Below are 16,707 nucleotides of genomic sequence, written 5' to 3'. Positions count from 1 at the left end.
TATAAGTGTCAATAATCTTTTGAAACTAGCCAGGCCCGGGATACATAAGGATCTTGGTGGAGTTTGAAGCCCTAAAGTTGTAAAACATCTAGCCACTGAAGCAGAGCAGAGGTAAGAGATTCTCTGAGGTGCCCAAACATATATCTTAGTGAAAATTTACTTAGGAAAGCTCTGTGTCACTCTGGGAATCAACCTGACTTAATTGAAAATGTAATTCCAAAGGTGGGGGTGAAGAGCCTGTAAGCAGGGTTTAAAATCTTCTGATTTAGACATTACACTGTGCATTTTCATGAGGGGGTCTATCAAGACTGAAATGTCCCTTCTTTCTCAATTGCGTTCCCTCACGCACAACTAGTCTTAACTAGTAAATAGTGACTCTGGTTTTATTTTCTGAAACTTGTTTGTCCATCTTATTGTATGTCTTGTTATAAACTTTTTTGTAACTAAGCCTTGGAAACATTTTTCCAGATTAAATAAATTTAACCTAGTTTGTTCTCCGTGATTCTTTGTGAACTTACGAAGCCCAGGGGGGCTCATGCAACATGTGTATGTGATTTAAGTGTGAAACATTAATAAGTGGTTTGGTGAACGTAAGGACACCATAGTAAATCCTTTGTGGTGGCCTAAAAGGTGTATTCATTGCTAAGTGACTAAGGTCACGCCAGTCACGGCCAGCTGTTCAGATTGTTGTATCTGAGACAGGCTGGATGTTCGTGACAAACAGCTTCACTGCAATATCAACAATATATATATTTACAATAAACTACAATGTCCTCTTATCCCCATGTAATTAGACACTGCAGTTGTACTGTTGAGCTGGTTAACAAAAGCAAGGGCTATAAAAAGTACATGCTATAATCCACATTTTGCGAGAAACGAGGGACAGGCTGGCTAAGGTGTTATTAAAATTGTTTCGTCACAGACTGGATAGAGGATTTATAGTGACAGTATATAGGGCAGGGAGTGGACAAACACAAGTTGGAGTGATGGCGCATTTTGTGTAGGTTTGGGCAGCATGCATTCTGTGTGACATCTATACATGTTTAAAAATGAATTAGGCTTATTTTGTTGCTTTTTTAAATTACTTTATGATCCTTTTTGCTTTAAACATTTTGGGGAGCAATGTCAGGATAAGGGGCGATTAATCCACGGTTCTCTATGTCTCTGCAACACTAGACCATTTATAATAGTGAACTAATGCTAGCTGATAGAGATGTAGTCGGGGCTGTATTGGCTGTCTCCAGCTCCCACATGGTCACCCCCAGACTTGAAGAAGTCTGTGTCCATTGCAATCCCATTCTGAATTAGGAAATTTAAAAAAATGGTTCTCAGCGGCTAAATAGAGTATGGACCACAGAACTGACACTATTGTGTTCCATTTTAAAATGTCATTTCAGGTTGTTCAGCAGTCAGGAACTAGTTAAGTGTTTCCAATTTTATTCTTCAGAAATTACATTATTTTAGCAATCTATTACCTGTCTTTACTTTGTTACTGGCCTAAAAATAGACCATAGAACAAGTCTAACTCTTAATAACCAGGGGTATTTTATACCTTTGTGTCCAGAACAAATTTGACAACTTTGTCAAGGGTCTGTTAAACGGAACATTTTTTCAAACATTTCGACAGTCCAACAGGTTCAGTATGTCGACATGGTTAAAATGGCGACATTGTGACTGTCGACAGTCCCGATGTTGACATTCAAATGGTAATGCCAGCAGCCTGAACAATACAGCTACTAGACCAGCCAGCACAACACACATAATAATAAAATATTAATACATTAAAAAGAAGAAAACAAAAACAGCTTCCTAGTATCTGGCAGCTTGAACCTACAAGAACAGTAATTAAAGAAAAAATTAAATAATAACAAAAAAAAAAAAATCTACACCAGAGGGGTCTTTGCTTGGCAAAATAATAATAATAATAATAATAAAGAAAATAGTTGCAACGACGCATACTAGCTCTTGACAACAAGAGCTCTTGTAGCATAATGACAGACGTTAGGTCTATATAAAACATTGGGTTTTTCCACTACCCAGCTCTGAGGTCGTGAGAAAGCCCCACATTTTATTATTATGAGTACTGAGCCAGCGGGTCCGCCAACTAGCAGTGCTACTGCCGTTTGACTGTCGACAGTCACAATGTTGCCATTTTAACCATGTTGACATACTGAACCTGTTTGGTGTCGACAATCTGACTGTCAACAGATGGACTACATCCCATTGATGATCCCTGGTAATTTCTACATGCTGGTGGAAGACTACCATACAAACTGAAAACAGCAATTAAGTAAAAACCAAGGAACCATTAGAAACAGTTTTCTGCTAATACACTGACCCAGAGGTTATCATCTTTAACAGTTCGGTCCAGTGAGGAAGGGAGACAGAAAAACCTTTAGGATAATTTTAATAAAGTGGTATATACTGTGGGGCCAACATTAGACTTCCTAGTAAATGAGCATGGAAAAAAAGTCTTAAAGTGTCTTCTATGCAAGTCCTCAGGTAACCTATCCTAGAAAGGCAAGAGACCATTTATTTCTAAATGGTGATTCAAGTTACTGCAACTGATGATTCACAAAGATGATTCAAAAATCTCTAATAAAAAAATGTAATAATATAAAATACTAACCTAAGACTTAATAGTCCTCACCATATCCTTTACATCCCCCAAAAGAAAAAACAAACAAACAAAATCAACTATAAATAAATTAATTTGGCATATACTGTATGTGCACGGTACACCTCAGAAGTTTTAGGATGATGATGTAATTTTAATAAGTTCAGGCAATCTGTAAAACATAAAAAATACTATTTTTAGCTATAAAACAGCCCTCACCTTAGAGTGTGTTGTCAAATATACCAGACATAGTCATAGAAAAGTATGAGAGCACGAATTTTGCAAGTTACTCCTCAGGTATTATGAATGAGAATGGGAACCCACTTGTATGATCTTTGGCCTTTGCCCACAGTGGCACAAAATAGTTCCCATATGATGCTGTCCTAGTGAAGTCTACTGCAACCTCTCCATTATTTGTTCATACCGGCACCCTCCTTGATTCCCTATTGCCTGTTCATTTTAATACTGCTACCAAAGCTGTTTCCTCCTATTCTTATGAATTCAAATCTTCCATTATGAAAAAATTTCAAGAGTTCAAGTAAGTGGATCTCAAGGGAATGAAAACAATGAATAAAATAAATTTAATTAGCATTGTCAAAGACTAATGCATCATATGTCTGAATAGCTGGGCTTTTTGTAGACAGCAAAGTAACCAATATGTGACTTGGCTGTGAATGTACCTCTTTTGGACCTTTATTGCATGCCTCAATAGTTTCTGAATCTTCTCCTCAAACATTAATTGACAACAGATAGTCATAGAAACAGACGAAGTAGGAGGATGTGGGGGCCACTTAACTAGATACAGCCCTAGATAGTCAAACTTTTCGCTATGTACTTTTCTTTGTAATATATCCTACCTGGAAATGTTCTACAATATACAAGTATACTATCAGGCAACTTCTGAGAAACAGAGCAAATTGTTAATCACATTTTATGCTGCAAAAAAATGTACAAAGGGATAAAACTACATCTAGCTGAAAGATACACAATTATCTACTTTTCCCTCTGCTTATATTTGTTCTGTGAGAGCTTTAAAATCTTGCTGTGCTTGTTTAGATAAGGAAGCATTAGAATAACCAACTTGATAATACCTGGACATGTGATCTACATTGTTATGAGACTGATTTAGAATCCTCCTTCCTCCTTTAAGCTTGGTTCATAACCTGTGTAGGATTCAACACGCGTGACATGAGTTAATTAAAGCTATTCTTTTCTCAACTTATATGAATATCTTCAAGACTTTCAGAAAATATTATTGGTAAAACCAAACCGATATGTGTGTAAGTCTGTTTGGAACAAGGTAGCACCTATTAATTAAGAAGCTATGGTATGGTACACTCTGATAAAACAAGGGATAGAGGAAACGGTATTTGAACTACACATAAAAAGACAAAACACAGTAGGAGTCTTAGCACAATTAGACATTTAGAAAACAAGGTTAAAAATTCATGATAAAGTTGTAGGCACCACTAAGTGTCAATTGACAATCACAACTTTTGCCACATATAGAATGGAAGAACTTTCAGGAGCTTAGGAGAACAGTAAATAATAAAGTGAACATTGTGGTCATGGCTGGGTATTTTTCTACACAGAGCACCCTGTGAGTAATCCCATAAGATTCTTTAAAAAGTTTGGGCAGTTACTAAGGAGTCAAGAGAGTTAATTGAATTTGTATAGAGGCAATTGCTATGCTTGTATCTAGTTGTACCTTGTGCCCAAGGCTAAACACAAACTTTCACAGCTGCAGAGATAAACCACAAACAGATAATTGAAATTATTGATCTTTGTGTACATGCTGACCCTTGTAATACAGGTTGGCCTTCACTTCCATCGTTCCAAAGCACTTCATGTTGTTTCATTTTAAAACTGAACTAAAATCTCATTCAGTAATGGAACGACCTCCTTCCAATCTTGCGTTGTGCATCCACCCACGATCAGCATCTCCATAGAATTTAGAAAGTCATGGGGGTATATTTACTAAACTGCAGGTTTGAAAAAGTGGAGATGTTGTCTATAGCAACCAATCAGATTTAGTACATTTTACAAAATTACAGCTAGAATCTGGTTGGTTGCTGTAGGCAATACCTTCACTTTTTCAAACCCAGTTAATAAATATACCCCATGATCTTTTCAACTGATTGTTCTGACAGACGAAGAGCACAGCTCTGAAGCTAAATGTTGTAAAACGGTTATAGTGTGTACACATGAATCGGCATGCTGATCGGGACTTTTTTTTGCAGCCAAAAACCGTTATAAACAATGGTCAAAAATTTCTGTAGTGTGTACCCAGTCTTAGGTCTTTCTACGTTAGAAGAAGAATCTTTGCTTCTGTGAATGAATACTTTTCTTCTACACCAACTTGGTATAATAAACCTTTATGATTTTAGAGATGCCTTTTTGTCTGCCTGGTGATGCTCCCTCCATAGATGAACTGTCCCTTCAATTGAAGTATACCTGCAGCTCTCCATTTAGCCAGGGCTCAAACTGAGCCGAAATGCACGGCACTGCTTTCTGAAACTGTCTGCCCACGGAAGGGTGGGTGAGGTAAGGAGGACACAACAGATAGAGTAAAGCGAGACAGCGGTGCATGCAATATTATATGGGAGAATGGAGGGGGTGGAGGCTTATGCAGCATTTTAAGAGAGAATGGAGGAACCAAGCTGGCTAAATCCCATTCTGGTATAGCATAGATATTAGACTTCTTTCTAGTAGACAAATTAAGTTCTGCTTTTACTCACCTTTTCCAGAAAATGTCTGATCAGCAGACTGATCTCTCTTGCAGAGCAAGAATGTCTACAATCAGAAATGTTGTCAAGATATGGGAATGCTTATAAATAGATTTGTGAATGTTGTTAGTTTCTCTTTTATAGAAGGCAACCTGTATTTTAGGCTTAGTGGTGTTTTAATGTCAGCCAATGTAACTCTTTGGGGGGAATTCAATTAGCCACGAAGTTCTTCAGAACATCGCGACCACACATTTTTACCGTTACTACGGTAAAATCTCCGTTCATTATTCCTTGCACCTCTATGGTATGCGAGGAAAAATCAGCAGAGATTTCTGTAAAAATCCAGCAGATTTCCCCCTCAAGTGTTGCATCTTCTGAGAGCTAGAGAATGAAAAATAAAGTACTAGCCATAAATTTCTAGACAAAGGAGGAGTAACATTCTTGCAAATATACATTATAAGAATATTTTTACTCCCTATGGAGTTTTGTGATCTGTGACTCACTGTGTTACCTACTGCCTTATTCCTCAGAGACTGGTAATGTCCTTATAATTTATAGATGAGGATGCATTATACCAAAAGGATGGAACCTTATATTGTTAACTATACCTCTGAACCGCTGTACCGTAGCCCGGTAACAACAGTTTCCTGTGCACATGAACAAACTTACCACCAAAGTAAAACTGTGCTCGGGTAATATTCCGTATTGTTCAACAAGCCGCTCCCTGGTGACACTGGGTAGTTCTGGGAGTCTCTCCTTAATCAAATCAACATTTATGATCTGATCGGCATCCATGTTAGATGGCAATGACTGAGTATCATAAAGTATCAAAGGGGGGAGGTTAGGTTCTGGCATAAACCTTTGAGAAAATAGAAGAATGTAGAAAAAAAAATAAGAAAACCCATATTGAAATTTAAATCGGATTATGTTTTTTCCATAATAAAACTGCTATTGTAATACAATGACCAACAATTTCACAATGTCGCTAATTTTATTCATTCCCTGTAATCCTTTTACATGTATTTGCCATAAATTTAATCTCAGACAGTTAAAAGGGAAAAATTCAGCATTTTCTTTTTAGCCCTCCCACAGATGAGTACAATGGAGCACAGTTAAAAACTCAGAGTTAGGAGGCTTGTAGTGGTGCAATATGAATGCAATATAAATATACATACTATTATCAATGTCTGTAGCACCACTGTTCTGCACAAAAGGATTAACTTTTAAACAATTCAGAAAAAAAAACCATTCCATAAAGTCCCTTCTATATCAACCTTTTGAAAGTCTGCAATTTTAATATAAGTAGGGTAAATAACTATTCCCATCCAAATCCCCATGTCAGTGCTGGGCATACCTGTGACATTTTACATAAAAAAAAAAACCAACACAATTTATTCACATTCCCTTATTTATCATGATACAATCTGAGGGTCACCTAGCAGCAGATATTTCTGTGAAAGCAAAAATTCATATAACACAGTGGTGTTCATGAATTATTAAAGAGAGCTAAAAATAGATACTAACCGGTAATCTTGCTTTCCCTCCTTGTCTCTCATAGGTATAGTGACTCTTACATAAAACAAAAGAGAAAAAAAAACAATGTGAAAAATGGCAGAAATGACTAGCGTAAAAATGCTGTTAGCGGTCAATTCCTAAAGCAACACCTTGGTCTTAGAATCATATCAATTAAAAAAGAACCACTAAACCTAAAATATAAGCTACGCAAAAATGCCAGCCATTACAATCAAAATTATACATGTGAATGTGAAATAAAAAAATATATATATTATATAAATGTGTGAAAGTGATATTCTTTTTATAGACCTCAGAGTTTCTGTCAGTAATAACATTAAACAACACCACACAAATAGCTGGAGATCGACACCGGAAAATACTTCTGTGAAGGTTTCACATTTTAAACCAATATATTTGTGAACATTACATAAACCAAATTGTATTTTAGGTTTACTGGTCAGTTATTTAAGTATACAAAGCATTAAAACAACAAAACAGTCAAATAATTTTTATGCAAAATATATCAAGTATTTCCTGAAGCACCGCAAACAAATCAACGCTCATCATGTAATGTAGATGACCTACTGACAATCTAACATATGACAAACAACTTCATACCCATATTTGTAGTCAAACGCTCTTGTTTCGTTCATAATTGTACCTCCATTATCCATGATTTCAGTTTGCCTTTTAATTTCATAATCTAGGTAAAAAAATGGAAGATATGTTAATGTTGTCAATATCATGTCCCAAAATTCTGTACATATAATAAAAAAAGAGAATATCATCATAATGCGTTAGGCTATGTACACACTGGTATTAAAATTCTGCATTTAAGATGTGTTTCTAATGCATGGTATTAATTACATGTAAACAGATGTGAAAATAGAAATCATTCTACCAAATGTGGCAATACATATTTGCGTTTTTATATGTGTTTAAATTGCATTTACTGCAGAACATTTTTTTTCAAAGCTTCCTGTTCCACTTCAGATATTCTGATACACATCCACATTCAAACTTAAGCTCATCTCAATGAGAGCACATTATAATATGCCTTTTCTCATAACCTCCTGCATTGTCCCAAATGCCTATTTTAATAGTGCAGATTGAACACATTAGAAAACACATATCAAAACGCATATAGAATTAATATTTAACACATAAATAAACAGACTGTGACTTTCAGTCTTGTGTTTTAGCATGTAATGAAAATGAATTTCACAAGCCTGTCTGTACATACTAAGATCCTGTACAATGTGAAGATTATATGGAGCTGTTGTGCTCTATTCAAGGAGCTAAAATAATACTAGAATCAAACAGCATGCAGTAAGAATGATTGTGTAGTATTATGCATGTTCTAATAAGCCCTTTTCTCCAAAATATATAAAGGTATAATGAACTATTGACCAAAAATTGTTACAGTACCGATGGCCTTTGCCAGAAAACGTGCGCTGTTAATGTTCTTAACTTCTGTCCTCACACCATACGGCTCTCCGGGACGGTTAATAGAAATGTTTGCATCGACTCTCAACTGGCCCTCTGCAATGAAGAAGCAGCAAATAAACCGGGACTGTTATTTTTTTTATAAAACTTTTCAATTTGTACCGGCAGATGTGTGAAATCTAAAATCTACTTACATTTTCATTCAAGGAGATTATAAGTGAACCTTGGTGTCTCTAAAACAGATTTGTCTAACTGGATGTGTGGTAAAACAAAATAAAAAACAACTTTTTCATTTGTGTCCCCTTTCTAAAATAGCTGCTAAACATTATCCGTATTTCTTTAACATTAAAATAGCGTCTAAACCTTATTCCTAGAATGCAACTTACATCACAAAGGTGCTGCCAACTATGGAAAAGCAAGAGACAGACCCACTATTGGGATATTAACAGAATGTAACAGAAAGGAAATTCATTCTTTAATGTACGTCAAATATATCTGCTCGCAACAGAGTAAACCTTGCTCACTCACATCAGAAATACTGTACATAATATGCTTGCTATAAATAAAGAAACACAACATTATACCCTAAACTTTCCAATTAGCTAAAGAGGAACATATGAGATGTTCAGATTTCAATCTGTGTTCTTACACTTATTATTATTATTATTATCATTATTGTTGTACTTGTTGTAACAGGCAGTTCATAAAACAGATAAAGAGGGACATACAAGCTAGATAAAATAAATGCAGATGTGAAAAAGTATTCAGAAGGTCTTGCTCTTGCTTTCATTCTAGTAAGTCAAAGGGAAGAGATGAGAAAAACCAGCAAGTGTTACTCAGAGTGGAGATTGGAACAGCAGCAATACTGTACTAGTGTGGAGAGTATCAGGAGTGAGTAGGGAAGGCTTTAATCCTCCCCAAAGGGCATTTAAAGATTTGAAGTCTGGGGAGAGTTTAATCAGGCATGGTAGGGAATGTGATTAGTGCGGCACAAAAGAAGTCATGAAGATGGAAGTGATGAGAGGTTATCAGAGAGACTGCACTGGTCAGAGGCAGAATTAAGAGGGTATTAGAGAGTATTTCAAAATGAGGTAGGAGATGTATAAAGGGGCAATGTTGAAAGTTTTGAAGGTGAAGAAATTGAACTGAAATGTGGAAAGAGGGCGTATTCAAGCAAGATTTTAACGTGCTACGGAATTTGCTGGCGCTATATAAATAAATGTTGATGATGATAAATGTTGGTGGTGGAGGCAATTTGGCTACAAGAAAAATTTGATGCAAGGAGTAAAGCAATGTGTGCAGTAAAGGATGATAAGAAGGGCTTGGAAGACAGGAAATTGTAGCGTTGTTAATGGTAGAGGAGAAAGGCCAGGTAAGGAAAGGTAGAGTTGGGTATCATCAAAACCCTTTCCTTTCTTTCATCATCTCCAGTCTTGACAATTGCAACCTCCTGCTATCCTCCTGCTATCTGGCATTCCAGACACCCAGATATCCACACTTCAATCCATCCTAAATGCTGCTGCAAGACTGATCTTCCTCTCTCATCCCTTCACATCTGCTGCACCACTTTGCAAATCCCTACACTGGCTCCCTGTGTCCTCCAGAATCCATTTTAAATTACTCACCTTTAACTACAAAAGCCCTCAACACCACTCCTTCATACATCTCAAATCTCATATCAAAACATTCTCCCTGCCGCCCTCTTAGATCTACCTCTGACCTGCGCCGTGTCTTGTGTTTGCTAACCACCTCTCACTCGCATCTAAAATACTACTCCTATGCTGCTCCCTACCACACCCAATCAGGTTTTCCCACAGCCTGCAAATCTTTAAATGTTCTCTAAAGACCCATCTATTTTTTTAAAGCTTACCCTATCCTTGATGATTCTATTCACACTAATACACCCTCACAGCTGTCCCAATCTCCACTCTAAGCCACACTCACTCGTCTTGCTTCAGCTCTGCCCTCTTTCACTTAGAATGCAATCTCTCCAATGAGCAGGGTCCTCCATACCCTTTGTTTGTATGTCTGCATTTATTTTGTCTGCTTTGTATGTCCTTGTTTTATGTATGTCCTGTTTTTCCTACTGTACAGAGCTGCAGAGCACTGTGGTGCCTTACAAATATACGATAATAATAATAATGATATTAGAGATTTGAGGGCTTGTGGTGATTCTAGGAGAAAGGAAGACTTTGTAGCTCTATTTTGGAAATATTGAGATAGGTATCATAGGGCAATGTATTTCGAAATACCAGAGACAGTCAGTCACACTAGATACCAAGAAGGAGAAAGGCCAGGTAAGGAAAGGCAGTTAGGTAACATCAAGTGGTACTTGGGGGCAATAAGTGAGTTGCTTGATGAAGAAGCTTACAGTGAGAAAAGCAAAGAACTGAGAACAGAGGTTTTTGGGACCCTAACAATGTGTTTAGAAGGAAGGATGTGGCAAAGATAGACACAACAGAGGAGCGACTGGATAGGTAGGATGCAAACTGTGTCACAAATGCCAACTTTGCTGAAGGGTGTGCAGGAGAAGAGGGTGATCAATGGAACCGACAGTGGCTGAGAGGACCAGGAGGATGAGTATGAAGAATTGATCCTTACACTTTTCTGTGAGAAGATCACAGGTCACTTTTGTGATGGCTGTTTCAGTGGAATGTTGGGGGTGGAAGCCTGATTGCAAAAAGTTGAGAAAAGTGAGAGAGAAGAGAAATTGTTTTAGGCAGTTGAATGCAAGCAGCTCAAGTAGTATGGGGGCAAAGTGGAGGAGAGAAACAGGCAGTAAGTGACAGAGGTGTTAGGACAGATAAGATGAGCGCATTTTTTGTGCCAGTGCAGGCAGATAGATTGAAGAACAGATCTAATTGCAGGCACACAGTAGGCGAGATGGAGCAGAGAAGATGAATGGAGAGAGGATACGGGAGCAGAAGTCTTGCAGACAGTTAGTGGGAGAATGAAGTGAGAGTGGAATGGGGAGTAAAGGAGAAAGTGGATGTGGTATGTGTTTGTAGTAGGTGGCAAAGTTATGGGTTGTGGAGGATGTCATGCAGGTGGGCAACGAAGCGAGTTGAAGGTGGCAAAGAGGCATTAGAGGTTAGAAAGTGGGTGGAAATTAGTGAAAAAGTGAAGCAGGTTTGCTTATTAAGTGAAAAGGAAGTGTTTAAGGAAAAAGACAAAGATGTAGTTAAGGCAATCTGCATTGAAACAAGATATCTTTGAGTGGTGCTCGGTAGTGCAGAAGCACTTCTGCAGGTAGCAGTTCTGTTTGCTGTGCTACAGTTGAGGTTCGTAGTTTTAGTCAATATGAGAAGTAGGTCAAGAGCATTTAAATATTGCTGTGTGATTATGGATTTGTGGTGTGGGGAGGATGTAAGGAGTAAGAAGAGGAGAAGAAACTAAAGGAAAGTAGGAAGTTAGAGATGGAGCACAAGAGAGTGTCCATCAGTGGGTGGGAGATGATACTGCATATGAAAGTAAGTTAATGGATAGGAAATATCTAAGCCACTCAGCATAGTTGTGCCTTGAGAAAGACTCTTATGAGTCGAAACGCGTTGGTGAGTTGATGGGGTAGACCAACCATTCATACTCTCCATAAGTACTACAGAATATTCCTGAAGCTCCATATCCATTAATACTTATTCCAGAGGGGTGCCGTTTGTGTTTTGGATGCCTTATACCATTTTATATGTGGTACGAATATCTGTATGTCTATGTGTGGAGTTGCTAAGTTAGTGATATATGTTTATAGATCTACACAAGTTTTTATATGTGAGTGAATTAATATCTATTGTTTTTTAATCAAATCAAGAGTATAACACTATGTGTGTGTTCTTTTTCTTATGTTCAGGTTGAATTTACCCTCTACTCCTATGATGAGAGTCTACACAGAAAAAGGTCAGCGTGAGTGGACTATATATCTATAAGAGAGTGAAGAAGTTGGTGCTATTCTTAGAAGAATCTTCTTTTTACTTTTTGACCGGGACTGGTGAAAAAAAGCTATATTCATAACATTGTGGACTGCTTATCCTAATTTCTCTTTCTGGCTCGGAATGGATACAGAGAAAGATACTTTATGGACATTGCCCGTGAGAATTTGATGCAATTTGTTACTTATGTGCACTGATATTAGTAGGCGCCTATTATTCTTTGTTCTATTTTGGGAAAGTTGTCAAGGAATTAGGAAGTAGAAACAGGAAAGCAATAAATGACAGCAACACGAAGATAGAGCAGATATAAGACAGATGATGTAGACTTCAAAATTAAGAGAAGGAAAAGGATTGTTCCGAAGATAGGACTTGGAAGTAAATACATCTTGGCAGAGTTTACAAACTGTTGTAGCGCATTTTTACAAATTAACATAAAAACACGGCGTACTATACTCAACTTAAAATATCAGCAAAACATTATAGCTCATCATACTACTATATGGAATATGTAGTATTGAATTTAGAAGTTTTAAAGATCTGTGGGAAAATCTGCAATAATATACCATATATGATAAAACAAAGCTCAACAAATCAACAGAGACATACATTGGTTTCCTGTAAAATTAAAGAGACATCATCAATTATGTCAACGGAAGCACATTTTCCATTGCATTTTTAAAGATCTTACTGGCTCCTAGATTTGGCTACCAGAGGTAACATTTAAAAATGTAACTTCTCATACAGGCTTAGGGATATTACAAACAAATATAATACAATAAAAGTTATACCACTAGTCATTTGTTCCATTTAATTTTTATTGAGTTTTGAAGGGGGCAAAGTGACAGGCAGTAGGTACCGTGGCGGTATGGCACCTCCACTTTGACCACTGGTTACAAATATAACTGACACTAAGGAAACTCAGGTTCCCAATGCAACAAGGGATATAAGAGACTACATGTCAAATTGTATAACTTGGCCATGCTTGCTACATCATAAACTATCTCAATTTACTTATTTCTTGTTCAGCTTGACATCTGTTAAAAAAATCCCATGTGATACAGAAACTCCTTTTACGACAGTTGGAGTAGCTTGAGTAAATGGTCCTGATAGAACATCTCACAAATTTCCCAGTAGTTGAGCTCAAACTGAAACTACTTCTGGTTGCAGTCCCAAATTGGATGTGATTCAATCAGAATAGAACAGACCTTTATTTTATGATATTTGTAGCTATTTTAGGACATATGTACATAGATTCTGTCTATAATTGAAATATAAAATTTGTCCTTTTTTTATTACGCTGTATGCACAAAGCATCAATACATCATTGTGGAGAAAACCCTTGGGGATTCGCCACAAATGTGCATTACATTGGCATTTAACTGCTGTAACATTTCCCAGTCTGTAACCTATTTCAAAGATGTACACTGTAAGTATTTAAAGCAAATCGCAGGGGGAAATAGCAGAGAAACATAAGTCATTTGACAAACAGCACTATAGGCACAGTATCTTGACTTTTATAATTTTTCCCGTGATTCAGTGAAGATGTTAATAACCTGTGTAGTTTAACCAGAAGCCACCAAAGGAACACACTGCTCTTATGGTTAATGTGAATTAATTTTCATCCTGTTATGTTCTCAAGTCTGAAATTATATCACTAAGAAGCTGCTCACTCCTCAGAATGAATGAAAAGAGGTCATGTTTGCAAATTAAGGTCCGACTGGCTCAGGCTCACCTGTTTAACATGTTTTTATTGGCTAGAGATAATTTTTTAAATGTGGCTCCCCATGCTATCAGGATTAATGAAGAGTTTTCTTTCTATTACCCATTCTTCTGCAATATTTATATCTCTCAATTAAGCCAAGTTCCATTGCTATGGATAATAAGAAAGACATCAAATATGTCTACTGTATCACTGGAATCACAGATACAAAGCATTTTTCATTGTTTAAAACAAGAAGTTATTCTGAGATCATAATAATAAGCCAAATCTACACAGTACTCCCTCCCAGATAGAGCTTACAGGCTGCTGCTCAAATTGCTGTTTAAATAAAACAGATCAGACAATGCTGCTGAGGGGTATGTCCCAGCACAATGTAAATGGTCGCCTTCAGCTGGTTTAAATTCATCAGCATGATAAGTTATTCGCCCTGTATAATTTTAACCTGTTATTGGGCAGATAACGCAGCAGTGGGTAAATATGCATATATTGGGATTACCTACATGCCAGCCTCCAGTTGTAAGACACAGCTTCGAATTACAGATAATTTTAGAAACATTCTGTTGGAGAGTGCATCTAACAAATGATAAAAGATAGGCGAGTTCGTTTTTGAAAAAATGATACTGTGGGTCATCAATATACAATGCATGGCAACAGTGAACTATTTATTTATGAGAAAGATCCAATAGATATTTGAATCGATGATCGTAAAATTACAATTTATATACAGGGCGTTTCAAAAAGATGGACCCAATTTCAAAGCAATATATTTAACGATGGCCGCATGTTACAATTACACAAAAAGTTACAAACGGTTTAATGAGTTATCAGATTTTACTAACCATTTTATAAATGCTCTGTGTGCCTCCACCTGCTGTATGGACAACATACAATAGTGTTTGGGACGATAGGTGAATTTGTCTCAAACACCTCTGAGTGTCTTCTTCCACTGAATTCCAAACTGCCATGATTTTGTTTTTGAGGTCATTCAGATTAGTAATGGTGACACGAAAACACAGTTTTTGACATATCCCCACAAAACAAAGTTGCAAGGTGCAATGTCTGGGGATCTTGGGGGCCAAGAGTGTAGTGCAAAGTCTTAGAGTGCTTTGCAACCTATCCATTGTTGAGGCAGTGTGTCATTTAGAAAAACGTCGAACCTGCAGGTGCCAATGTGGTGGTGCTCCATCTTGCTAAAAAATCATCAAGTCATCGGAGATATAGATTTCAAATTGGGTCCATCTTTTTGAAACACCCTGTATTACAAGTTGTAAGTTGGATATGCTTTTTTATTGCTGAATGCAAACCAAAGGAACAGGCTATAACAAAACATGTGATTAAACATGTGATCAAACATGTGATCATTCATAGCAGGTTACTGAAATCCCTTGAGGACACTGAGGGGGGATATTTTAAAGTGCTGTTTAGTGTAAGCCCATCTTTTGGGGTTTTTTAATTTTTTTTACATGGTATGAAACTGCCACAGAAAGCTCAAACCACAAGCTGTTTGAACTATCTGTCCATTCAGCACATAAGAGGAGGTACAATATACTTCTTAATCGAGAGGGCAATCACTGTTTATTGAATAGGAAGTAAAAAAACAGATAATAATGACCTTATGGAGTAAATAATTTTATGAATATATTAGAGAATGCAAATTATTTTAACATTATATTATGGGGCAAAATTATTTTCTAATTACAGGGGCAATACAATTTGATTGCTAACAGGGCAATAACATTTTTTTTTTATGTCAAAGTAACGCTTATTATTTCAATACTGTGAACACGTGGACAAACATAAACTTCAAACTGAACATAAGATACAATGGTTTCTTGACCTGCACCCAGGCCCACTATACAAAGGCTTCTTGGCCTGCACCCAGGCCCACTATACAAAGGCTTCTTGGCCTGCACCCAGGCCCACTACAACAGTATCAATAGACATTCCCTATATCTCTATGGACCACCTTGCACCCCAGTGGAAAGAAACATCTGGTAAAGCAGTGAAGGCAGTAAGTTGGTAGCTCCTTGGAAAAGCACTGTATCTCAAAAGCGTATGTCAGCCACACATGTTATATCCCCTGGGAGTGGTGAAATAAGAGCTTTTATTTGACTGCAACAGCAAAAATACAACAGATGGCACCCAAAACTTTTCCTGAGATTAGGCTTTGAGTAAAAGCATGCCAGCAGAACACCGGCGACTAAAGACCCCAACATATAAGCCCCAAGACATATTTAAGAACCTAGTTATGGGTATCAGAGGTAAACAAGTGTGGACCACACAACTTTTGCGATCCATTTAGATCTGTAGGATCTGATTTATTAGTGGAAATAAAAGAACAAGATAATTACTCACTAGTGCAAACCTTTGTGGAGGGCATGTAATTAAGAGGCAAAATCACTGGCTTCAATGTTGCAATCTTACAGCTGATTCTGCTAAAGGCCTTTGCTAGCTAGGTGTATTAGGTTGATGCTCTGATCACATTATCTCTCCTTTACGAAATTGAACCACTTCAGAAATATTTGTGTTACAGAACAGGCTGTCTGGGACTGGACATTTACCTTTGTAGATGTCTATAATCAAGGCCACCATAAGGGGGCTACAGGAGGCACTAGTGTACAGGAACCAGGCTGATCTGGGGGCCCTCCACCAGAGGCAGCAAGACATTTGCCACAAAAGAGCTTGGAAGCCTTTTCATCATCACTAGGATTCCGTACAAGGCAGCAACTAGGAAATGAGCAGATACACATGGAGGTGGAC

At 37.3% G+C, this 16,707-nt stretch overlaps 1 protein-coding gene across 1 annotated transcript in view; it reads right to left on the bottom strand.

Moving 5' to 3' along the window:
- The window catches only part of GATB (glutamyl-tRNA amidotransferase subunit B), an 87,141-nt gene that overhangs the window by 28,751 nt on the left and 41,683 nt on the right, over window positions 1-16,707 (bottom strand). The window contains exons 6-9 of the mRNA XM_075198790.1: window positions 8,287-8,400; window positions 7,477-7,561; window positions 6,868-6,912; window positions 6,013-6,202 (exon numbers count right to left, since the gene is read on the bottom strand). Of these exons, the coding sequence (XP_075054891.1) occupies window positions 6,013-6,202; window positions 6,868-6,912; window positions 7,477-7,561; window positions 8,287-8,400 (434 nt within the window). The remainder of the gene's footprint in view (window positions 1-6,012; window positions 6,203-6,867; window positions 6,913-7,476; window positions 7,562-8,286; window positions 8,401-16,707) is intronic.

The sequence above is a fragment of the Mixophyes fleayi genome, chromosome 1 (assembly GCF_038048845.1).
Source record: "Mixophyes fleayi isolate aMixFle1 chromosome 1, aMixFle1.hap1, whole genome shotgun sequence".
Taxonomy (NCBI): domain Eukaryota; kingdom Metazoa; phylum Chordata; class Amphibia; order Anura; family Limnodynastidae; genus Mixophyes; species Mixophyes fleayi.
This window is presented reverse-complemented; position numbering and strand designations above follow the sequence as displayed.